Below are 24,928 nucleotides of genomic sequence, written 5' to 3'. Positions count from 1 at the left end.
ATCAAAAACTTGACTATGCCACACCGATGACTCCAAGCCTGCTCCACGTGGATGCCAACACATTTCATTCAAATCCACCCTGCGCTGTCACTAAATCATCTCATCACATGGAAATAAATTTTGTTTCCGTCTCCCAATTTCTCGAAGGAAATTCAAAGGTTGCAAATCACTAATTCTAACTTAATTAACTCCAGAAAGCCATCTCATGTAGCTGAGATGCTCACGTGATTCACTCACAAAATAATGATAGCCTTCCAAGGTGAATTTTTAGTGAGATTGCAGTTTTTCAGCAGTTCCTTTTCTTTACCTGGCGTTGCTCGGGAAAGATAATACCCAGAGAAGTGGGAAACTTGGAGTTCATGGTTACAGAGCAAGATTTTTTTGGCACACTGAACTACAAACAATGGAAAATATTATTTCCATATAATGCGCATGTGATCAGCTTATTCCCTGCTCCACAACATTGTCACTATGCTTGTCCGTACATGCACCGACAAAAATGACTAATGAACTAATACCAGCCCCACTGATCACCTATGCCTGCTATTGACTGATTAGTTTTCTTCCACCTTCTGTCCATTATGATCCAATGAGAATTCAGCTCTTCTCGCAAACGTAACTAAATGAAACCTCATCAGTATCCTCGCCGGAAAAATAAAGTCATGGGATGGGTAAACAAAAATTAAAATAAAGCGAGAATACAAAAAAGACATCATCATGTACAGTTTTCAGAAGGTTCTTCTGTGCTAGATTATCAAGGTTATTCTAAATCCTGAAGGCCAAAAAGAAAAGTAGCGAAATACTGACTGATGTCAATGATTGATCATGAGCAAGGGAAACCTTGTCTATGAAAATATCCATGGCTTTAAGCACTTTTATCCAATGACCACTTATGTGTGGCTGTATAATACACCATCATGCTTTTCTTGCCTTCATACGAGCTTATGTTCACTGTCTCTGACTGTTGCTGATGGCACGACTACACGGCAAAAGTTCTAGAATATGGTTTCTGTTATCACACAGCAACTTGAAGCATCTTAAAAATCCTGGATGATACCGGATTCATTAACACATCACAATATGTGACCACGACTAAATTATTTTTTTAAATGAGGGCCAATTATTGTTTAGTGATATTTCATTAGCAAAATTATAGACAAATACGCAAGTTAAGGCAAAGTCATCTTATTTCTCTGTGAAATAACACTCGTACAAAATAGAAGTAGTTATTAAAGGTAAATGCGTGCATGGAAAGAAGTAGTTATTAAAGGTAAATGTGTGCATGGAAGGCCATCATCCTTCACATTCAGACATAACGAGAACCCGCAATAGTGAGCGATTTTCCGGGGATTACAGATACTTGTTGAACCGAGCTTCCACTATAGGGAACGAAATCAAGAAAATAACATTGATTTCGGACTTAATTTTAACCTACTAAGGCACACAAAAAAATAAATTCTACAAATGAGATATCTACATTGTCTGTTCCATGTTTAAAAGATAAAAGTAAAATAATTTTTCAAGTTATTCCATGTTTACTCACATGATATTGCAAACTACATAATCAATAAATATGAATCCCTAAAAGAAACAAAGATATTTAAAAAAAAAAACAGTTCACAGCCAGAATAATTGGGGTAAGTATGTTCCCATGAATTTAACTGCTACAATTGCCTTTGAGCAAGTACAAATGTATATGTAAAATACCCTTCATATTTTATACCCAAATGATTCATTACAAAAGGCAAAAATCTCAATTTTGATGGAAGCATTCCCAAAATATAGTGAAACATATTGCATCAAGAGAGAAGCTTGAAAGAAATGAAAATCACAACAAATTTTCACATGCATTTCATGGGCATAGGATACAACTGTAGGTGAGAAATATATATCATTGGATAGATTATTCACAGTCACTCAACTTCCTAAACATGACTATGTATACATATTATACTATTCCAATATCTTAAATTCCAGGATGACATTATTGCATGATTTTTCTATGCACATAACTGATAAATGTATTTAGTATGTATATGCCTTCTAAACATACAACAGCAATGTAAATTAATCATCCAACATTGAGTAATATAAACTAGTTAGATTATAATTGCACGCATTTGAAATGACAAGGGGAATTCAATCTGCTGCATAATACTGCTCAGAAGTTGAGCTGGTATAAGATTTGTACACATGTACATCCATAAGATTTCAATAACCTCAATTAATTGACTATTCCCTATCAAACAATGCCAAGAGATCAAGAATAGAAAATTAACATGCACCTACTCAGGTTCAGTGCCTATTTAATTAGAAAAACAGCAGTAAAGTGAATATGAAAAAGTACCTTTTCATTTTCCACTACGCAGAGGTTTCACAAATCTAATCCTTACAATTATAATTACAAGAATAGCTACCACATATACATACAATAATATTGCTAGTGAATAAATTGATGCACGCACACACAGTATATTCCTAAGTCATCACATAATGGATTGGCCCCAATCTCCATGTGGTGGAACCCACCAAATGATAAATTTGCAAAGCCTTTATGGAGTATAATCCTTAACCTAGGCACTGAATGTGAATAGTTCACCACCGAAATATTCCTCAATAACTCCGTAGAGAACATTTGATCTCATAAATATTTATCAAAATTCAGTCACTCCCTTGATATTCCATTTCTTCCTCATTCTTAACAATTTTACCATTGAGTTTAACTACAAATAATTTATAAAAAAACCTATTCACATGCAGTTATTCAGTCTTAAAAACCAACCATAACTGGCTAGTTACCCTTGATTGTTGATCGAGAGTCTCTCAATTTCAGCAAATACTTGGACCCAATGTAACCCCCAATTCTAAAAAAGAAATATTAAATAAATTATGCAACATTATGTTTTTATGTACATGATAACATTACACGTAGCAATATGAAATCTTTTAGAGATTTGTACTTTTCTATGTGCAAGAGTTTTGAATCAGTAAATTCTCTCCATACTTACATCCAAGTAAAATTTGGAAAGTAGCGTCCCATGTAGGCAACAGGCAGTATAGGAGGAAGAGCAATCCAAGCCTCGCGAAGGCCATTGGCAAGTGCCACACAGCATAAATAGCTACAGCGATCAGCAGTCAATCTACGGTCACTTGAACTGGCAGCTACACCATATTTCTAATTCAAACACAGAAAAAAATATCTCAATTCAATTCATGATAAAATGATCAAATCTAACCAACTTAGCATTGGCAATGAGTCAGAAAGGAAACAGAAGATAAATAAGCATTTCTGAATTAAAATAAATTTAACAATAAATTTATTTTCGTTTTGTAACGCTAAAACATACAGAAAGTCTATACCATAAGGTGGTAGTTGGAATGAGTTTGAGTCAACTCAAACAAAGGAATCATTAGCCTCTGCTTTATGGAGATGCCATAGTACATATAGCAGAGCCCCTTGATTATCCATTACTAGCAGGCCACCCGGTGTTGCTTGGGAAGGATAGTACTCATAGAACTAGGAAACTTGGAACTTGGATTTCATGATCATATACGATTTTTATGTTTTCTCTTTGAGAATATCAAGATGTGTGCCTATGCGGCAGGATGTCCAACCACAGAAGTTGCATGATGTGACTTAACAAATGGTAATGGAAAAACAATGCAAAGGATGCGTTGGATGCAACCGAAAGTAGCATTACGGGTGTTGGGAGCATGAGATGCACCAATGTACACACTTTGGTCACAATCTGTGCGGCCTTATGGAAACACAAAGCGGACAGACAAACAGGCATCATCCTCCATATACATACATACATTTGAATTAGCTGTTCCTTGGAGTGTCCACCAATCAACTCCCTTGCATTTCCTCACAAAAACTACCCTCCCCTCCTTTTCCTACCCTTGCCAACTTTTCAAATATTTCACAGAGGAAAAACCATTTACTTTCACCAGTATTCGAATCCCTAGTCTGCCAAAATTTGTGCCAGCTTGCTCCTCCATAGCTATTTCCTTGAATAATGTCCATGGTGAATGTCCTCGCATTCAAAATTCGTGGTTTGGTATGGTACGATATTTGGAGGAGACGACCGACAGCTGAGGTCACTTGCACTACAGGGAAGGGTATGGTAGGAAGGGTGGAGAGAAACCTGGCATCGGCATTAGCCTACTCTTAACGAAAGGCACCAAGGGGACTACCTCAAAATTCTTGCATAAGCCTCATGATTGTGGTGCTGTGGTACTGACATGTGGCATGATTGTGGTGCTGTGGTACTGACATGTGGCATGATTGTGGTGCTGTGGCCCACAAAAATGCTGCCATTTGACAATGTACATATATAATTAATCACATATGGCTGGCAGCATAAACCACCTTGTTCTATAAATCCAGCAAAACTCTGCAGAGGAAGAAAATGCCTTTGTAGTTCGAGCGGTAGAACACTTGGCTTGACTTTGGAAGATCTGGCATCTTTTTCAAGGAAAATAATTTTTTCCTAAGGGGAACTTATGCACTTCATGTGCGCTTGTGGGTGACTCTATAAGTGCTTCTGGCTTGTCCATTATTATCTCCTTGAATAATTATTTTTTAAAAGGAATTGGCATTAAAGATGCAGACAAGGAAAGAATAAAATAGAAACCAAAGAAAATATTTCTAAAAATGGAGTATCTCTTAGACGTTAGGGCTTACCACTCCATGCAAAGTGTCCCTTTATACATTCTCAAAACAAATATTATTTTCTAGAAAATACTATCACAAATTTAAAATTAAAAATAATTTTTACAATTTCTTTGCCAAGAAATGTATTACAACAGTATTTCTAATAATAAGCTCATAATAATGAGAAATTGAAATGGTTAAAAACCAAAAGACATAAGTGCTAACACCACAGAAATGAATGGGTGCTTCAATTCATAAATTGTTTGGTCATTTTGAATGACTGATGACCATTTTGGTAAAAAAAAGATTAGATCTACTCACTTCTCCAGGTCTTGAGGTGAAACTTTCAGAGAGAAAATTTGTCAGAACTGGACCAGGACAGAGAATGCTTACAGTGAGCCTATTCCTTATCTTTTCTGCTCGGAGGCTATCAAAATAACCCTGATGAGAGAGAAAATATAAAAAATCACAAGTATATTATGATTTGGAATTTTTTTAAACACATTATCACAAAAAAAATTGATAAAGCCATTATGGAAAAATATAACCATTCACACTAAGATTACATATTAGTAAGAAAAAACATTCAAAATTTCACATTATCAGAAAAAAGTAGGGATGGGTCGAATAGTAGATTTCTCGAATTCGAATATCGAATTCGAATATTAAATCATAGCTCGAATATTCGAATACCTCGAATTTCGAATACCTCGAATACTAAACGATGAATGTGAAAATGTTTGACTAGGTCGCCTATGCAGCAGGAAACCCAAGATTTTGGCGAGTAATTGTGATTGCCTTTAAAGGATTCAAACAGGAATTTAGCTGATTAATGGAATATTTTAATTTTATGTAAACAATAGGGTAGTTTCCTTCATTAAAGAAAACGAAAGGTATTGATTGTGATTCGTTACCCACCATTAGTGTATTCATAATATACAAATTATTTCGTTCTAGAAATACCGGTTTAGACTAATGGCAATGTTCAATTTTACCTCATTTGAAAAAGGCCAGATTGGCGCCTATGCGATGCCACTCCACGTGACATCACAGGGACCTAGTTTCTACAGGAGAGGATCGGAGTTTTACATCGTCTGAGGTTACCAATGCATGCATGAGGCACAGAGCTCAGGGAAACATGTCTTAATAATCACACAGTCTGTTTGATAAGGTATTAATAATCCTTATTTAAGCCAAGCGCTACTAGCTAGCATGGTACTCGGCTACCTGCTAGCATCCTGCGTCGTAATAGCGCTCAGAGCCTCGCCCCAAGGTCACCTCACTTGCGGCAGCGGGAACCAGAACGACGTCACGCGGAGTTTTTCCCGGGATTCATACTTACCCGTCGCGTTTTCGCGCGCTTGAAAATTTTCACTTTTAATTTAATCGCGAAAAATAGATGGAGTCTTATAAAACTCTAAAAGCGTTAAATACGTACTTCAGGAGTAATAATCTTTCGATTTAGGCAATAAAAAAAACCACCCTATTTGAGCATTACGCCACCGTCGTATTTCTTCTTCTTCCCGGTATTTATTTTCCTGCGCAAAATGCTTAAATAAAGTCAGAAATATGTCGTGTTTGGTCTTATTCTTTTTTAAATTACGCGCACATTACTAATATTTCTATCCAATAAAGGTGTAATAACAATTGCCGAAAGTCATTGTTAGACACCTTTCGGGCTAGTAGATGACTCATGCAACAGTTGACCTCCAGAAAGGGGGAAATTCGAAGCAGGTAGGTAGAAAAAGGTCAGTGGGTGAGAAAAGGGGGTGGGCGCGAGACACGTTTTTATTTTTCTCGCGTAACTTGATATTTTTTGAAGCTAAGGTCTTTGTAATACAATCCCTGCGCGAGCTGGGATCTTTTGTTTGATTTCGGAGAAGAGGAAATCTTCAAGAGTGGGTGAGGCGAATGCTGAATGGAGGGGGATAGCAGATCGTGGGAAATGCGCCAATGTCACTATCCCACGGCACTGAGTTCCTCCCTATGGTAGTTTCATCTCCTGGGGCAGATTCAAAATAAGTGCCTGTCATTATTAGCCACAAAGGACACACGGCAAACACCTCCTCTCATTTTATCAAAAGATGGATGCGGGAAAATGGTCAGTGGGGAGAAAGAGGGAAGGGTGAAACACGATTCTATTATTTTCCGGTAACTTGATATTTTTTTCAAAGCTGAGGTCTTCGTAATACGATCCCTGCCCGAGCCGGGACCTTTTTTTTTGTTTTCGGGGAAGAGGAAATCGTCGGAGGGGGTGGGGCGAACGCTGAATGGATGGGGATAGCGGATCGTGGGAAATGCGCCAATGTTGCTATCCCACGGAACTGAGGTTCTCCTGATAGGGGACACCTGGGATTTTCGGATTTTTTTCATCCGATCAATTTCGGTTCCCCACGTCGAACTCTTTTCACCGCTCGAACCCGCGAATTTGATGTATTTCGTCAGCTTGCCTAAAACGGCGCTGCATGCACTAGACGACTTGAGTTCTCATTTTTCCGAGTCAACTACCAACGACGTGCGAGCAACAGTGTATGACGCGAAATTCAAAGTATTCGAGGTATTCGAGACGGTACCTTTGGCATAACTATTCGAGATCTCGAATATCGAATACTTTCTATTATTCGAGGTATTCGAGTATTCGCGGATACTATTCGCACATCTCTAGAAAAAAGTTATAATCATAAACAGTTTATTAGGGGTAAATGAAATAACAGCAAATTAGAATTGCATTAATTATTCCACAAATGACTCGTGAGTTGCAAAAACCTTTGCAATGCAATCTATAGCAACAGTTAATTTACAACTCCAATATTCCTATGGATTGTAATTGCTCAAAGAAAGTCAAGTTGGGGGGGAAAAAACTCCAAATGAAGGAAAATTAATATACAGCCTTCTTTCTTTCGACTTTTTAAAATCCAAATCCTTATTTCTAAAATTGAACATGTAACACTGTGATGACATCTCAATGTTGTTCTTTGATTATTCTATGCGGGAGAAAAATCATCACAAGTGATCCACCATCTTTTTCAACTCCATCTTCATTGTAAATTCAAGAAGGGGTGTGGTAAGTATAACTGGCTTAAACACCATCACAAAATCCATTTATCAGAAATTGAAGTGTCATAACCGGAAAAGGGGTTATTTAACATTGAGAGACAGGAGGTTACAATTGGACTGGGAACAAAGACGGCACTTAAAGGTTGTGTTTCAAAGATAGCAAATGTCTTACCTACACAGCAAGAAGTTTAGATAAAACAGGCATGTGAAGCATTGATCTAACTAGGAAAGCAGTGTTCTGATGTGTATCTGCCCGGTCAAGGTGAAATTTTCCCATGTGTTTTCGGCCATCATTCCATTTCCACGACACTACATCGTCATCATGTCCTGTCTCTTTGTTTCAATATATATCAGTATTTATGTTAGAATATTCCCTTGTGGCAACTTGTGTGAATGTGATTACTGTAATAATGTAGAATTGAATAAGTGTAGAATAAACAATAGAAGAAGAGTTGTATAGACAAGTGTAGAAAAAAACTAACGGCTAAGCATCAATGCTGGGAAAAGCCCATCTGGCTGATGTTGTGTGAGGTCACCTGGGTGTAAGGCTATGAACGCTGCTACGATGCAGGCTGCTTGCTGCCGAGCATGGTAGTAGCATAGAGTACCCTACTAGCAGGTAGCACTTAGCTTAAATAAGGATTATTAATACCCTATCAAACGAAGGAAACTTTCCGACCATAGGCAGTTTTAATAGGTAATTATTAAGAGATGTTTCCCTGAACTCTGTGCCTCATGCATGCATTGGTAATCTCAGACGATGTAAAACTCCTATCTACTCGTACAGAATCTAGGTCCTTGTGACATCACGTGGAGCGGCATCACATGGGCGCCTATCTGGCCTTTTTCTAATGAGGTTAAAATTGATCATTAACAATCGTCTAAACTGGGTTTCTAAAACCAAATAATTTGTATATTATGAATACACTAATGGTGGGTGAACAAATCGCAATCAATGCCTTTCGTTTTCTTTGATGAATTCCAAGCCAAGCCATTGAAAGCCAAGGCTGGCCACTAACAGCATATTGTTTGGCTGATACCAGTCTACTGTTCGCGGAATGTCAGATTAAGAGCAGGCCACTTTTGTTACAATATTGGGTGGGCCACTACTGGTCCAGTGTTGAGCTTCTTGTTGGTTGAACATCAATATCCCTCCCTAATTGGCCAATGAAGGCCCAAGAAAGGGAGCCAATGTTGGGTCGACATGTGGCCCGTCAAAAGGCTATGTTAGGCCAACACTGGGTTGCCACCTGGGTTAACATGATTTACAAAAAATAAGCCCAATAAAAATCAGCGAAAAAATCATGAATTACCATAATGAGAAAGAAATATTCACTTACATGGAGTGCATGTTTGGCTCCCGTATATGAACCAGAGAATGGTACTCCTATCAGGCCAGCTATTGATGATGTCACTGCCACATGCCCACCACCCTCCTCTCGTTCCAGGAAATATTTCACCACAACACGAGTGAGTGATATGACGGAAAATACATTCAGATTGAACATATCCTGATCGACTGCTGATTCAATCTCCTCCCAATTAGCTCGCTGTGAGCGCCCAGCATTATTGACCAAAATGTCAAGCTAGACAAAGGGAAGAAGAGATGATGATATAATTATACCATTAAGATATACAATAAAATTTAATGCAAGTGATAAAAGCACATACAACTACTTTATCATTAATTTCCTATTAAGTGTAAATAATGAATATTACCCTTCACAAAAAGCATATTAATCTATTTGGCGACTATCTATTTAAACAAAAATACCTGAGTGAAATCTCTGTTCACCTCTGACATAAGTACAGTTTTCAAATCCCAAGCATGAGGATATGAATTTATGTAAGGATCAAGCCTCTATTATATGGACCCTCCCAATTATGGACACAGACACCTTGATGGGCATAATTTTTCTCCTGAACAGATGCCATCAACATGGGTTTTCTGAACTGGGGAAAGAAACACTCCAATGGCTGTAACAGGGGACCTCGTCACAGGTATAAACAAAACACTGTGTGGTATGCTGGAACAAGAAGATTCGCAGCAGTGACCAACCCCAGCCTCTCAACCGGAAACCCTTCACTAACACTCGTTCAACAGCGAAACAACAACGAAACCTTCACGAGGGTTTTGGGGGACCTCGCTAAGGCTGCTTCCATTGATTCCAGTCACTCGCTTAACTACGAAGGAACTTTCGCGAGGGTTTGGGGGGGCCTCGCTAAGGTTACTTAAGTCAAGGAAACACACACACACTCAATCAATCACACACACAACACTTACTCCGTGGGTTATACTCCGGGAGAATTTGCTCGAAAATGAGCGATGGAACTGCCACCTGGCCGGGAGAAGCGTACCGGTTTCGAAATCCTAGATTCCCTTCTCAACGCAACTGAGGTTTTGAGCTTCAACAAGGTCGAGTGATGAAAAAACAATAGACACCGCTGAAATATATAGATAGAGAGGGAGGGGGGGGGGGGGATGGTTGTGGTGTTGAGGGTGGAAGAGGAGAGGGGGAATTGTGGTTGGACATAAGATATGGGGGTGGTTAGGGAGGGGAAGAGCCTATATACCTATGGGTTTTCTGACTCATCTCTCAGAAATTGAATGTTCTTTCCTATAAAAATTATGTTAAAGAATAGCTGGGGAAAATAGGACAGCGAAAATTGATTAAACCAGTGAAGATATAAAAGTGACCCTGTGGGGGAATGAAAGTAAGTAACCAGGAATACCATCTCAGAAATGGTAATCCCAACTCTGCCGCACACACGTAGCATCCTTGAGCGAGCGGTTGTCTATGATTTGTTTACATACGGCAGTCAACGGAAAAGACAACTCACGGAGGTTGACTAAAGAAAAAGGGTGTCCACGAATGAATAAACTTGGAAATGATAATCCTAAACAAAGCAGTATCCCACAAAAGTCCAGGCCCTATGTGCAGAGGGACACGGTCAAGTGAGAGCCCTCCATAAGATGCACGCAGAGTGACCACTGCCCTCAATCAATCAGCTGCACACGATTCATACACAGCAAATTACCAGCCATCTTCTTCTGTTGGATGTAAACCTCCAATCTTTTAATTGATCATGCACTTTCAGTATCTTTTGAGCCTCTTCAACTGTGCCACTTTGCTGTCATTTGTGCATTGTGACAGTTCGTACAGTTTATGGTGCTACGGGGCATCTCGATTTTATTACGTGATGCAGAAGGTTAGAAGTCTTTCCTTACAAGATAAAGTGCAGGTATTCGAGTGCGCAGATAAATAAAAGAGTGGTGTCCATAAGTTAGCAGTTCATTTTGGTGCGAGTAATACTCAAAGAATTGTGGACGGTAAATTACACTTAAAACACTAAAAAAAGTGACTCCACCGTGAAACAAATTGGATGCTTTACTCTTTGAATGTTCAAGGAAGTGAGGGTAACTTGCCAGCCACCACTCCATTTTTACACAAAAAAGTGCTTGATGCTGGGTTCAGTGTGGGGTTTCCTTGAGATAAAATTTCACCAAGGAAACGAAAAAACATTTGGTGGGACTTTGTAAAATTAGTGACAGTATACTTACCCGGCCAAACTTATCTATGACTTGATCGAAACACTCTTGGTGAGCTTTGAAATCGGTCATATCCATTGGCAGGACTAAAATATCATCGACGTTTAGCTGCCCTTCTTCTGGAAATGTATAAACAAAATTAAGCTAAAATGTGGATAATATTAAAATCAGGAGTCCCCCCCAAAAGAACACTGACATACCTAGGAAATGGTCCCATGATACACATTTCATTTTATCAGATTTGGTAGGTATAATTAAGAGGTAAGCTCGAGATTTAGGCCAAACAGTTAAATCTAGAAGATGACCACTAAGGAATTAAGTATATAGAAAAAATATTTATAGTGAAAACACTATTTTCTTACCTAAGCAACGTCCTTTCACTCGCTCGAGCTCCCATTCCCTGCGAGCAGAAATAACCAGCCGAGCTCCATGTTTGGCCAATGTTACCGCCATAGCCTCACCAATACCGCTAGATGCACCGGTTATCCATATCACTTGACCCTTCAATGATCCTATCAACAGAGTCAAGATAAAAACAATGCGAAAAGTGACATAATTGCAATTTTCTGAGACTTACTAAGCTAGAGCTTCACTTACCGATGGATTTCCCAAATTTTTCGACCCATGCTAGACCAAGATCTCGATCCAAAAAGCTCAGTAGAACAATGTACGTCAACAGGTAGCAGAAGATAACGATTCCGAAGAATGAAAAGATATCCATTTTTGCTGCCACAGAGAACCTACACCAAGCACGAAACTTCCAAGTGTAATTCTCTTCGCTTTTGATATTTTACTCAATAACCAACACATTCACCTTCATACCATGCAGGAAGGTGAAAGACGAATCAAGGCTATCAAGACTGCACGCGAGGCCAATATTATCATTGTCTAGTCCTGGCAGTCAACGTCAAACAGGTTACACCGGTATAGTTTAGTCGATACGGAAGAAGAAACAAAAAAACCGGGATCTACTAACACCTCACAATCATTCACAGGAAAGCACTTAACTGGTATATAATCAGCTCCTTGAAATTGGAGCTGTTGCTGACGGACAAAACAAAGGACTCCCGAAAATACTGAATGCGTATTGAGCGGACCGAATGAAATGCAATGAACCGAAACGAAAACAACTAAAGAACCAAAAAAAATAAAAGCAGACTGCTAATGATTTTGCCGACCAAAAGAAGTCAAGAGAAGCAAGTCATTTGAAAATGATAATTATCAAATAGTATCCGCACATGTAGAGGAAGGCAATAATGTTGAAACGTCGCATCACTCCATTATCTTGGCCTTAAACTTCTTTATTTACGTAACACACCTGTACGCGTTTGGATTTTCTGGCGATGTGCATCGTAATGTATTTAATTATTTGCTTTATATAAAGCCTATTCCAATTTCAATAGGAGATAAAAAAATAACTGTATAATACATGTCTAGTGCAGGACAGATACATACAGGACAGGTATTTTGATTGCCAACGATTGATGAAGGTCAAGAAAAGAGGTACAGCACGCATAGTTTTCCTTGAACGAATGATAATCGTCCAACGCGAGTACCTGTAGCCAAGGGTAATATTTACGGGATGCTGATTGATCCAGTAGGTATTTTCCGTATAGCACCCGTTTATAAGTTTATTTAAATAAACTTATAAACGGGTGCTATACGGAAACTCAAACTTCGGATAAAATCAAACTTTTTTCACGAGGTTATTACATATGTAATAACCTCGTGAAAAAAGTTTGATTTTTGTGGTGCACCTGGCATAAAAACGAGAGTGATTAGACATTTACCGGAAAATACCAATGAACAGGATTTTTTCTACGATTTTTTGAAACCTGACCTTACGGAGTTGATGTGCAAAGGTAGGTACTAACAGATTTGCTGAAAATTATTTGAATTCAGCGACGAATCGCAGTAGTAGTTTGACGGGCGAATGGTATACAACCACTGCTGAAGAAATAAGGGCATATTTTGCATTGTGTGTTTTGATGGCGCAGAGGAAAAAAAGTAAAATTCAAAATTATTGGCGAGTGGTCACTGAAACTCCTTCATTCAGTAATGCCCTAATTACATGCCCTTTCTTTTTGCTGTCTAAATTTTTGCATTTCGCTGATAATTCAACTCTCAATGAAAATGAAAGGCTAAGAACGATATATCTTCTATCATTCAGTAAGTGCATCAAAAATTTCAGTATATATATGCCCGGCCCTTGCTGTCGATGAAAGTCTTTAAGACTTTAAGTGGGTTACGTGGTAGAATTACTTTTAGGCAATATAACCACAACAAGAGAACTATATTTGGAATAAAGTTTTACAAAATTTGTGTAAGTTCCTCAGTATATACTGTCTCCAGTTTGAAATATACACCAAAATCTTATCTGGTAATAGAATGGAAAAATCTCAAAAAAAGCTAAGACAAAGTAGTCTTCATTTACAGCAGTACAAGATGGATTAATTTGGTAATTTAGATAACCGGAGCAGTGAAAGAATAGAGGAGGATGAAAAAGAAATGCATAAAAAACCGGTAAGGATACATAACATAAAAAAATTGCTTGGAGCAATGGTCACATAATTGAAGCAATGGCCAATCAATGGTGTCCTATCTCAATGCTGCAGTAGACTTAAAACACTTGGCACATTATCATACCTCATTCATTCACACTACGCCATAAGAATAAGCAAACAGCAGTATATATAAACGTAAGTGGTAACGATGTAATAGGAACGCACAACTTACAATGGACAGAGGCACCAGTAATGTAGCTAGTTCGAGAATATTGAACAAATCGATGCTGGAAAAATCAATTGTAACGTCGTCAGAGCAATGAACCAGAAGGAAAATGTGGCTATATCAACGTTAAATGCATGCTTGAAACCTTTCGTGCAATGATCTCCTAGATCAATTAACTGATATTCTTTATCGAATTTTAAGTTCATAGCTAATTTAACCATTTTGAACCTGTCTACAGGTGAGGTTTTCAAACATAAATATTGAATACTACTCACAGGAACTGCTTTTTTTAAATTGAAATTGTGTATCACTAAATCTCTTTCTTTTCACATAACTATATTTATCATGAAACACAAATGCCGGTCGTGATTGGTTTTTAACCCTAATAAGGTCTCACTTACGCCTACAAAGAAGTTGATATTCGTTAAGATTTTCAAGAGGCTGGTGGGAAACTATTCGAAGAGGAATACATTGACTATATCTTAAAAATAATATCACTTACGTGGTATTGGATTGTTAAGTCTGCCATTTATGGTTCACTGAAAGTCTTACCATTTATAAGATAAATGTTCACAGAATGAAATTATAGGAAACTGTCAATAAATTAATATTGCAGGTCATAAACACTAGGCCACAAGACGAGTGAATGTGCAAAAGGTTACGGATCATGCAATATTTGCCATTTAAACTACGAAGGAAATGAAACTGGTTGAAATAGTGTTCGGATGGTTTAGTCCGAGGAATTGTCATGACAATGAATTCCTTCAAAAGGAGGGTCATTCAAAGAAAGTTATCAAAACTCCTAGTCACTGTGTGGATATGTTACAAACATCGAATACGCAATCATCTGACCAGCAAAAGATTTGTAATAAAATTTCAGTATCTCCTACCATCACCTGCTAAATACTTCCTTGAATCGGTGCAACAGATTTTTCTATGTTACATTAATTTATCAATTATATTTATCGCTTCCTCAAAGTACAGTAGAGCGATAGATACTGACGAAAAATATCAGCTGAAAGACGATTTGCGCGTTTTGCATGACGTTTTATGAAACAATAGTACGGCCGGTATTCGCGCTGTGTAAACGGGAAATTATGATCATACCATTGTGATGTAAACGGGAAAGTATAGATGTGACCATGGTCGACACCTTACTAGTGTAAAGGATAGGCATACTCTATACAAATTGCGCAGGATGCGATGGCACGGAAAATTGTCTTCGAAAGGCTTCGACGACATTATAAAAGAGGCATTAAATATTAATTCCCTTCATTAAACCCAACCCAACAGGTGGAGTTTTCAAACATTCAAATTAAATGCTACTAATACAAACTGTTACTTTAAATTGAAATAGTGTATCAAAAAATCTTTCTTCTCACATAATTATATTTTCCATGAAACACAAATGCCAATCGCGTTTGGATTTAACCCTAATAAGGTCACATGTGAGCCTACGAAAAGTTGCTATTCGTTGAGGTTTTCGAGAGGCTGGCAGAAAACTATTCCAAGAAGAATAAATTCACTACATCTTCAAAATAATATCACTTAAGTGGTATTAGACTGTTAAGTCTGCCATTTAAGGTTCACCGAAACTCTCACAATTTATAAGATACAAGTTCACAGAAGGAAATTATAGGAAAAATACTGGATAAAAAATGTTTGGAAGACTTAGTCCGAGGAGTTGTCATGACAATAAATCCTTCTAAAGGAGAGTCATTAAAAGAAAATAATCAAAAATCCTAGTCACTGAGTGGATACATTACAAACATCAAATAAAATAGATCATCATTATCAAATAGATACCATTAATACGCCAGACCGAAGCGAGTAGGTGCGCAGGAGTACGCAGCCGCACATAGAGAGTAGCGAAGTTAATGAACGCATGTGCTGCCACCTGACGGGCAAAATCCGAACTTATTCGTACGAGGTGCGCAGAAGTAACGAAGCCGCACATAGAGAGTAGTGAAGTTAACGCATGCATGTGCTGCCACCTGACGGGCAAAATCTGAACTTATTCGTACGAGTGCTGCCATCTAACCCAACCCAACCCAACCAGACCCAACCCAACCCAACCCAACCCAACCCAACCCAACCCAACCCAACCCAACCCAACCCAACCCAACCCAACCCAACCCAACCCAACCCAACCCAACCCAACCCAACCCAACCCAACCCAACCCAACCCAACCCAACCCAACCCAACCCAACCCAACCCAACCCAACCCAACCCAACCCAACCCAACCCAACCCAACCCAACCCAACCCAACCCAACCCAACCCAACCCAACCCAACCCAACCCAACCCAACCCTACTCAACGCCACCCAAAACCTACCCATGCCAACAATATGAAATCCGAGGAATCTATCATTAGGGAACAGCGCCCCTGTGGCAACATTGTAAACTGAAAACAAATGAGGTTTTGAAATGCCCGCTTTTATGTCCCCTTACGCCACCTTAAGGCGACATAATGAACTAAAAACAAATGAGTACTGAAACTCATCTTACCCCCTGGCGGCGACATTTTGAACTTACACGGCCAATGAAATAAGAGATTCGTATTTTTTCCGCATTCACTGCGATCACTGCGATTCCGAGAAAAATATACGCACGACACCCAAGTACGTAACGAAGCGTTTTCTATTTTCCAAAGGACGTAGACACGTAGAACCACCGTGGAACTGAGACAGTTAACACTCATCTATCATTTTTGAATAAATAAATACTTTATATGATAATAAATTCTGCAGAAACTTTCGAAGGATGCTTCTTCATCACAATTTGTTTTGAAGTATGTATCTTTTCTTCAAATATCTTTTAAGTAATTACCTTCAGTATTGAAAATTTCGGTATTTTTTGTGGATTAAGCAGTAGAAATACTTTCATATAATAGACATATTCCTATGCATCTGGAAGATATTTAGTGATACTTGCCATTCCACGGAAGATTCTTCCATGGCCATTCCAAGAAACGAATTCCAGCCGACAAAAATTCCTAGGTGGGTTTTTATCTATTTCTTTCATTTTGATCTCCGGGATTATTCAGGGATATGCTAGTAAATTGGTAATTTCAATCGTCATTAAAAGTGAATTACAAAGAGATTTCATGTAAGCATCGATCGGTGGACGAATTGGTGTTGGTGTCTTGAAAAAATTATACGAGCGATCGTGTATTTGCAGGTTGATTTTAATACTGTTTGTGTTATTGCTTCAATAATTAATAGTTCTAATTATTTCTCAATAAATGTCTTACCACAGACTTAAATGCTTTGAAATTCTCGCACACCAACGCTAATGCAGTACACGGCGCATATCCTGGTATTCTTAGGTGTTGTTACAAGAAGAACTTGATTTTTCGAGGGTATTAAATGAATTATTTTGGTACTTACAATTATTGTGGAAGGATATGGAGCACTGTATGAATAAATGACTACTTAAAAGGAAGAAAAACATGACCCGTGACTGGGTTAGCATTTGACATTGATGCTGGGCATTCTAACTACCGTTGTGTGCACAGCGTTACCTATCATTTAGCGTTATCATTTAAGCCTTCTTTCACGACATCCTTATCGGACGAAGGTTAATCTTCACTTGAAATACAGTTGTTTGTCTGTGTACTAATGAAATTATCTCTATTTTAAGGTGTTCATCCGGTATTGCCTGGCTGAAGATGTGGTACCTACATGAAAGCTCGTGCCTCGATGAGAAGTCAGAAAAACTACTGAACGGCTAAAACTGAAGGATGGTGCCATATCCCAAGGGTCTTCCTCGATGTCCTTTACTGCTTCGAAGTAGACCAGGGAGGCACCATCACTGAGGGAACAACGTCTTGAAAGTGCTGTTGTGGAAGATGCTTTAGCTGAGAGTTTGAAAACTAAGGGAGCATCTGATGTTGAGGAAAAGACTCTGTCGGTAACGTAATTTCTATTGTGAAGTTAAATAAGCATTCAGCTATAAGGATTTTGGATGTGGTCGTTAAGCCTGCCCAGCTGAAAATTTTAACAACCGGTTTCGGTAACTAAGCTGCTTTTTGAAACACGCAACTGGGTTCGGTAGCTGAACCGAATACATACTGAATTTAACCGAGTTCGGTAGCTCAGCCGAAAATATACCGTATTTAACTGGGTTTGATAACTGAGCCGAAAACATATTGTATTTAACCGGGTTCGGTAGCTGGACTGAACATCTACTGAACTCTACCAGTTTATAATAGCTGAACCGTTCATGCAATGTATCCTAGTGGATTCAGTAGCTGAACGCTGAATAATTAGAGCAAAGCAAATGAAGTGGTGATTGTAGGACCTCGAATACAACCCAAAGCTTGCATTAAAATGAAAAGTACTGCAAATAATCCCAAAAGAAGCTTGAAAATGCTTTCCAAATGACTCAAGAACTCTTCCCCTGAGCAGTGCAGTTTCATTGGCATGCAACATCTCAGTTCAGCCAACTACGCGGTTTGTAAACAGATCTTCAACAGTTTCCCCGATCAAAAATTGGTGCTATTAAATCAACCTTTACGTTACGAAGTGTATTCTATATTTCAAAGGACGTGGATACGTAGAACCATCGTGAAACTGAGACAGTTAACAGTCATCTATCATTTTTGATTTATTAAATGCGTTTAATGATTATAAATTCTGCAGAAACTTTCAACGGCTTCTTTTTCATCAAATTTTTATTTTATTTTCAAGTATGTATCATTTCTTCAAATATTTTTTTTTAGAAATTACTATCAGTATTTAAAATTACGGTGTTTTTTGTAGATAAAGCAGCAGAAATACTTCCATTAAATAGACATATTCCTATGCATCTGGTAGATATTTAATGATACTTGCCAACCCATGTAAGATTCTTCGATGGCCACTCCAAGAAACGAGTTCCAGCCGACAGAAATTCCTAGGTGGGTTTCAATCCTTTTCTTTCATTTTGAACTCCACTATTATTCAGGGATATCCTAGTAAATTGGTAATTTATATCGTTATTAAAAGTGACAAAGAGATTTCATGTAAGCATTATATAAGCGTTATAACGACGTTTCCATTTGCGATTCTAGGTCTATCATGGATTTTCCATAGAATCCATTAATGGGGAATGGTCTTTAAATCTGATAAAGCACTCCATCTCCTGCTGTTGACTTTAAAATCTTCTATTCCATTGATTCACATACTGCTGTGTCAGTGCAATACTAATTCGTCCACCGAGCGATGCTTACATGAAATCTCTTTGTCACTTTTAATAACGATATAAATTACCAATTTACTAGGATATCCCTGAATAATAGTGGAGTTCAAAATGAAAGAAAAGGATTGAAACCCACCTAGGAATTTCTGTCGGCTGGAACTCGTTTCTTGGAGTGGCCATCGAAGAATCTTACATGGGTTGGCAAGTATCATTAAATATCTACCAGATGCATAGGAATATGTCTATTTAATGGAAGTATTTCTGCTGCTTTATCTACAAAAAACACCGTAATTTTAAATACTGATAGTAATTTCTAAAAAAAAATATTTGAAGAAATGATACATACTTGAAAATAAAATAAAAATTTGATGAAAAAGAAGCCGTTGAAAGTTTCTGCAGAATTTATAATCATTAAACGCATTTAATAAATCAAAAATGATAGATGACTGTTAACTGTCTCAGTTTCACGATGGTTCTACGTATCCACGTCCTTTGAAATATAGAATACACTTCGTAACGTAAAGGTTGATTTAATAGCACCAATTTTTGATCGGGGAAACTATGCATAGATAAGGCAAGGTCGTCAACGGGAAAAACCGTCCGGTGAAGTTACGATTATACGAGGGTCTCAAACCAACAGATCTACATATTTAAGGCTTTCAACACGTTAAAATCAAGCAACCCTGAGGGGCCACTGAAAAATATTGCTGTTTCGCGAGATAAGACCATCTCGGAAAGGCAATACATAAACAAAGTGCGTGAAGAACTGAGTACTCGTCTTTCTTCTGGTGAGTCTGACATCACGATTAAGTATGTGAACGGTGTCCCAAAAATTGTAAACAAATCCACAAAAAACGTATAAACACCTCAGTTCTTAACTGTTATTACCAGAATGTTCGAGGGTTAAGGTCAAAATTACCTAGATTGAGGGCTGGGGTGTATTGTTCACATTATGGCGTTATTGTTCTGTCTGAAACCAATCTATCTGAAGATATCAGTGATGTTGAACTTGGCCTGCCTAATTTTAACATCTTTAGAAAAGATCGTGACGACAAGACAAGTTACAAATCTTGTGGCGGTGGTGTTATGACCTTGTAAGAAATGATATTAATGTGTCCCAGGTTGAGATTGTGAGTGAAACAAGTATTCATCTTCCCAACAACAATGTCGCACTGGTCGGTGCTGTTTATATCCCGCCCAAATCTGCTCCTGATGTCTATTTATCGCATTTTGATACGGTTGAAAGGATACTACATAGTTATCCAAGCTGTCATCAGTTTCTCCTATTCGGTGATTACAATATTCCAGATGCTATTTGGAGTGATGGTGTCATGCTAGCTCCAAATAATTATGTTTGTGGAGTGTTTAATGAATTTCTGTCGAGTATTGACCTATATCAGTGCAATATGATTCAGAATGAGCGTGGAGTGCTACTCGACTTGTTTTATCATCTATGATGGACCAAGAAGTATACACTGCTGGTGACCACATCCTCCCTATTGACTATCACCATCCTCAGCTGAGCACTCATTTGAAATTAGCATGTGCCTCTTTTACTCAGCAGACTACCCCTACGTGCATATATGATTTTAAAAACAGTGATTTTTTAGCTATTTCTAGTAATCTTGACATGGTAAATTGGCCTGAACTGCTACGCAATATTGCGATGTTAATGATGCTGTCTCTTATTTCTACTCTGTTCTCTCATACCTTATAGGTCTATACACACCAATCACTGTGATTAGGAGAAGTAGTTATCCCAAATGGTTCACTTCAGAACTGAGGAAAATGGTAAAGCTCAAAAAACTTGCCCATAAGTCCTTCAAAATCTCAGGAGAATTTCACTTCTACATTAGTTTCTGTGAACTTCGTCGAAAATGTAAGCTGCTTAGTAAGAAATGTTACTCCAATTACATCAGTAATATACAAAATAATATACTTATTGATACCAAATATTTCTGGAGTCACATTAATAATCTTCGCAACTCCCAAAGACTGCCAAATGAGATGTTTTTGACTACTCAAAGGTGTGCCAATTCCTATGATATTAGCAATCTTTTTGCTAGTCATTTTTCCAAAGTGTTAAATCACACTTATTATACTAAACCATCATTACCTGATTTTCCCCAATCTATTCACATCAGCTCTCTTGTCATATCAACGAACGAGCTCATATCTAAACTGAAATCACTTGACACATCTATACCCAGATAACACGGCATTTGTATTACATCTGTATTACACCAATAATACACAAAAAATACGTGCCCAAATACATATGTATAAGATGGAATACGATCGTATTACATCGGTATATTTCACGTAGAAGTGGTTCAAAAGTCCCTATGGATGTATGTATTCGTGCGTATTACAAATTGGAAATCTGAATACCCATACATGAATTATACATATGTATACAATGGAATACAATCGTATTACGTCTGTATATTTCACGTAAAAGTGGCTCAAAAGTCCCTCAGGATGTATGTATACATGCGTATTACAAATTGGAAATCTGAATATCCTTACATGTAATATACATATGTATCTGCAGGCCCTCGTACACGAATTATACATATTGATTTTCTGACCCACATCCACTTAATATCAATATGGATCAAACGGATGAATAAGGAAACCAGAACATACAGATAATAAAACATTTATTCAAAGAGAAAAATAAAATAATACACACAAAGAACAAGTGTGGCCATGAATATTGCTAACAAGCATTAAGGGCCAGCAAACAGTAGGTGAAACTTAGTTAAAACAAATGGCACAAAGATAAATCAAGTACAAACAATGGTTTGAGTTGGAAAATAGAAAAAAATGTTAGCACGGAACAAGCGTTGTAACCCATTGCACAAGAAGAAACCTGAATTCAGGAAACCAACTCTGCACAATTAGCCACTTTCTGAAAGGAGAAAAAAAGAAGTCAAGTTTAAAAGTCATGCAAAAATATATCTTTTTGTAAGATCTGAATAGAAGCTCAAGGCCTTTCAATTTTATTTTTTTTTCAATTCATATAGGCAGTCAGTATTCTGTGAAGTCTGTAATTTTAGTACTAATTCTGTATTCTGAATGCAAATGAAAGTTTGGCTTCTCTGCTAGATTCCAGACATAAGTTTTAAATTTTTTCATTTACCAATTATGTCGAGGTCCCAGCTAGCACAGATTTGACCTTGTCCTTTGAGAAATCATATATTTTGGGGAAATGCTTTCATTTTACAAAATTAATAGCCTTTCTCTTAAGAAGAATGAGAAATATGAGAAAAGATCATATGACTACTTTTAAATATAAATTAACTAGGAAAACGTGAATCCATTGGTATGCTTATTTAGTACATGATACTAATATATTAGTACCATGATTTAGTAGCGGATAACTCACACAGAAAAAATATAAACTTGTGATATCAAATTTTCAAACAAATAAATTTCATACATAATAGATAATTTCAGGCTTAACTTTAAGAAACCTCTCCATTATGGTTAAAAAAAAAATTTCCCTCAAAGCTTACCTCGGTATTAACAATTCCACCTGGTCTTCTGGCTTTGCTTCGTCGTCTTTTCCGTAATCCATTCTCCTCTTGTCCAGGCCAAGCTATTTACATCGTTGCCTGCTGGGTATGCGCGAAAGAGCATGAAAAGAAAATTAAAATTAATTAATTTGGCCCGTACGCACCTTTTTCTTACATATAATGACAAACTTTCGCATGAAAATTACGTATTTATCTTGTGTTAATAATAATGACGAAATGCACCTTGATTGACTGCATTTCAAGATGAAAGAAATATTACATTTTGCTTTAAGGGAACCGATATTACACGACCAATACTTCTTGTTCGTTAAATAATTAGAAGTAGAGGGCAAAACCGCTCGGAACCTCGAGGAATCTATTAGCATAGAGTAAGTATATACTTACTCTATGCTATTAGTGACAAAGCTACGCTGATAAGTCTAAGGTCAAAGATGTTATGACTAAAGCATAGGATAACTAGGAATGCAAGAACTACAATACAGTAGGTTGTGGTAATAAACAGCGATAAAACAACTTACACGTGAATGAAAACATTCCTTTAAACAATTTTTTCTGCTCTTAATTAAGAGAAGAAAAAATGTAACTTCAGCCGCGAAGCACGGAATTACTATACGACGCATTATCTATTAATTTATACGTACAAGATTGACATTACTATGTTTTACCATATAACTTCAATGGACACCAGTCTCCTCGATACATAACTCAAAAAAAAGGAAAACAATAGCCAAACATAAACAAAATAATTACCTCTATTGGCGCAATGTGTTGACCACATTGCGCCAATAGTTGTATCCAAATATACTCAAATAACAAAATTAATGTAGTCTATGTAAGCGTACAATACAATAAAAGATAAATCATACCTTACCTTAATAATCCAGTGACAGGAAACTGCTGGAGCTGGCTTGCACGAATCGCAATAACGTGTGGGATTGAAGCACATTTCCAGCAAAACATAGCTTGGCTTCGGGTTGGGCACACCAACCACACGCACCGGTTATAGAGGATTAAAACACCATGTCAATTCTTCCAATAAGTATAATAATACAAACAAATATAAAATTAACTATACATCAGTAGCTAGTTAATAACGGATTTCCTTTTGTTTATTAGCGTAGATGCCGGAGTTCCTCCAACAGCACGTTCTCGTAGTCTCGAACGAAATGCCGAGGTTTACTGTCAACGAGATTATAACTGTATCACTCCCACTCACTTCCCTAGCGACAGTGAGCCGCGGAATTGAGAATTTAATTTTTTGTCTAAACAGTTACATTAAAATATTGTTTAAAAAATCAAACTTCGCTTTTACTTTTGATCTGTGCAAGTACTATGTTTTGTATTTTTCATGTATTGTGAACCATTTTTCCATGTGTATATTTCGCGGATAGAAACTGAATTTTACATATGTAATGCGTCTGTATTTCGCGTGCATTTACAAATAAACATAAATAGCCGCCATATTTACTACCCTTGCTCACATCGACCAGTATATGATTTATTTCTAAGTTTTCTGAGTATAAATTCGAATGGATGAATGATCATTAAAATAGGGAAATCTGGCGTTTGCTGTGAACATATTATTTCTGGAACATTTCGCAAGACGCCACGAAAATCTACCTCCCAAGTATTACAGGAAATATACATAATGTATATTTTGTGTATTTTTGACCACATTTATGTATGTATTTCCTCTGTATTCATACATATGTAAAAGTGGTACGTGTTACACGATAAATACATTTGTATTTTTGTGTATTTTTGACCACATTTACATAAGTATCCAAATTTCAAAAATACACAAAAAATAAAAATGTATTTATCGTGTAACATGTGCCACTTTTACATATGTATGAATACAAAGGAAATACATTCAATAATACATACGTACTACAGATGTAATACATAACAAAAATATATATGTATGTGACCCATGAAAATACAATATATATACATATGTATATCCAAATGTGTGTTGTTGGGGTAAGTCCTGGACCTGATAGCATCCATCCTCTGCTTGTAAAAAATTGCAGTTGCTCATTAGCCTATCCACTTTTCATTATTTTTAACAAGTCTTTAAGCAGTGGAACATATCCTGATGCATTCAAAACTGGATATGTCGTCCCCATTCACAAGAGTGGTGACAAAAAAGATGTCAGTAATTATCGTCCCATTGTAATTCAATCTGTATTCGCAAAAGTGCTGGAGA

The 24,928-nt window shown here is 37.4% G+C and overlaps 1 protein-coding gene and 1 long non-coding RNA gene across 3 annotated transcripts; one reads left to right on the top strand and one right to left on the bottom strand.

Annotated features, from left to right (window-relative positions):
• Positions 1–347: 347 nt before the first annotated feature.
• LOC124156332 (dehydrogenase/reductase SDR family member 7) lies at positions 348–12,858 on the bottom strand. The gene is made up of 7 exons (XM_046530822.1): positions 11,862–12,858; positions 11,627–11,776; positions 11,277–11,383; positions 9,055–9,300; positions 4,979–5,098; positions 3,009–3,175; positions 348–2,864 (listed from the first exon to the last, which is right to left on the bottom strand). Exons 1-7 carry the CDS (start codon positions 11,983–11,985, stop codon positions 2,792–2,794), a joined length of 987 nt encoding a protein of 328 aa, XP_046386778.1. The 5' UTR covers positions 11,986–12,858; the 3' UTR covers positions 348–2,791.
• Positions 12,859–16,587: 3,729 nt separating this feature from the next.
• On the top strand, positions 16,588–18,615 carry LOC124156331. 2 transcript variants are annotated; one of them, XR_006864304.1, is made up of 3 exons: positions 16,588–16,787; positions 16,890–16,995; positions 17,639–18,615. It is a non-coding gene; the product is annotated as an uncharacterized LOC124156331 (long non-coding RNA). The 2 variants fall into 2 exon arrangements; XR_006864303.1 differs by lacking the exon at positions 16,588–16,787 and having other exon boundaries at positions 16,796–16,995.
• Positions 18,616–24,928: the final 6,313 nt, after the last annotated feature.

The sequence above is a fragment of the Ischnura elegans genome, chromosome 3, assembly GCF_921293095.1.
Source record: "Ischnura elegans chromosome 3, ioIscEleg1.1, whole genome shotgun sequence".
In the NCBI taxonomy this organism is placed as follows: Eukaryota; Metazoa; Arthropoda; class Insecta; order Odonata; family Coenagrionidae; genus Ischnura; species Ischnura elegans.
The sequence above is the reverse complement of the archived record's forward strand: the minus strand, read 5'-3'. Positions and strand labels throughout refer to the sequence as shown.

Excerpts from the sequence above, each read along its gene's own strand:
- LOC124156332 (XM_046530822.1), bottom strand. The coding sequence starts at position 11,985 with ATGGATATCTTTTCATTCTTCGGAATCGTTATCTTCTGCTACCTGTTG. Across the intron at positions 11,777-11,861 it reads AAAATTTGGGAAATCCATCG|GATCATTGAAGGGTCAAGTG; the intron begins GTAAGTGAAGCT and ends CTCTGTTGATAG. Across the intron at positions 5,099-9,054 it reads GAGCCAAACATGCACTCCAT|GGTTATTTTGATAGCCTCCG; the intron begins GTAAGTGAATAT and ends CTCTCTCATCAG.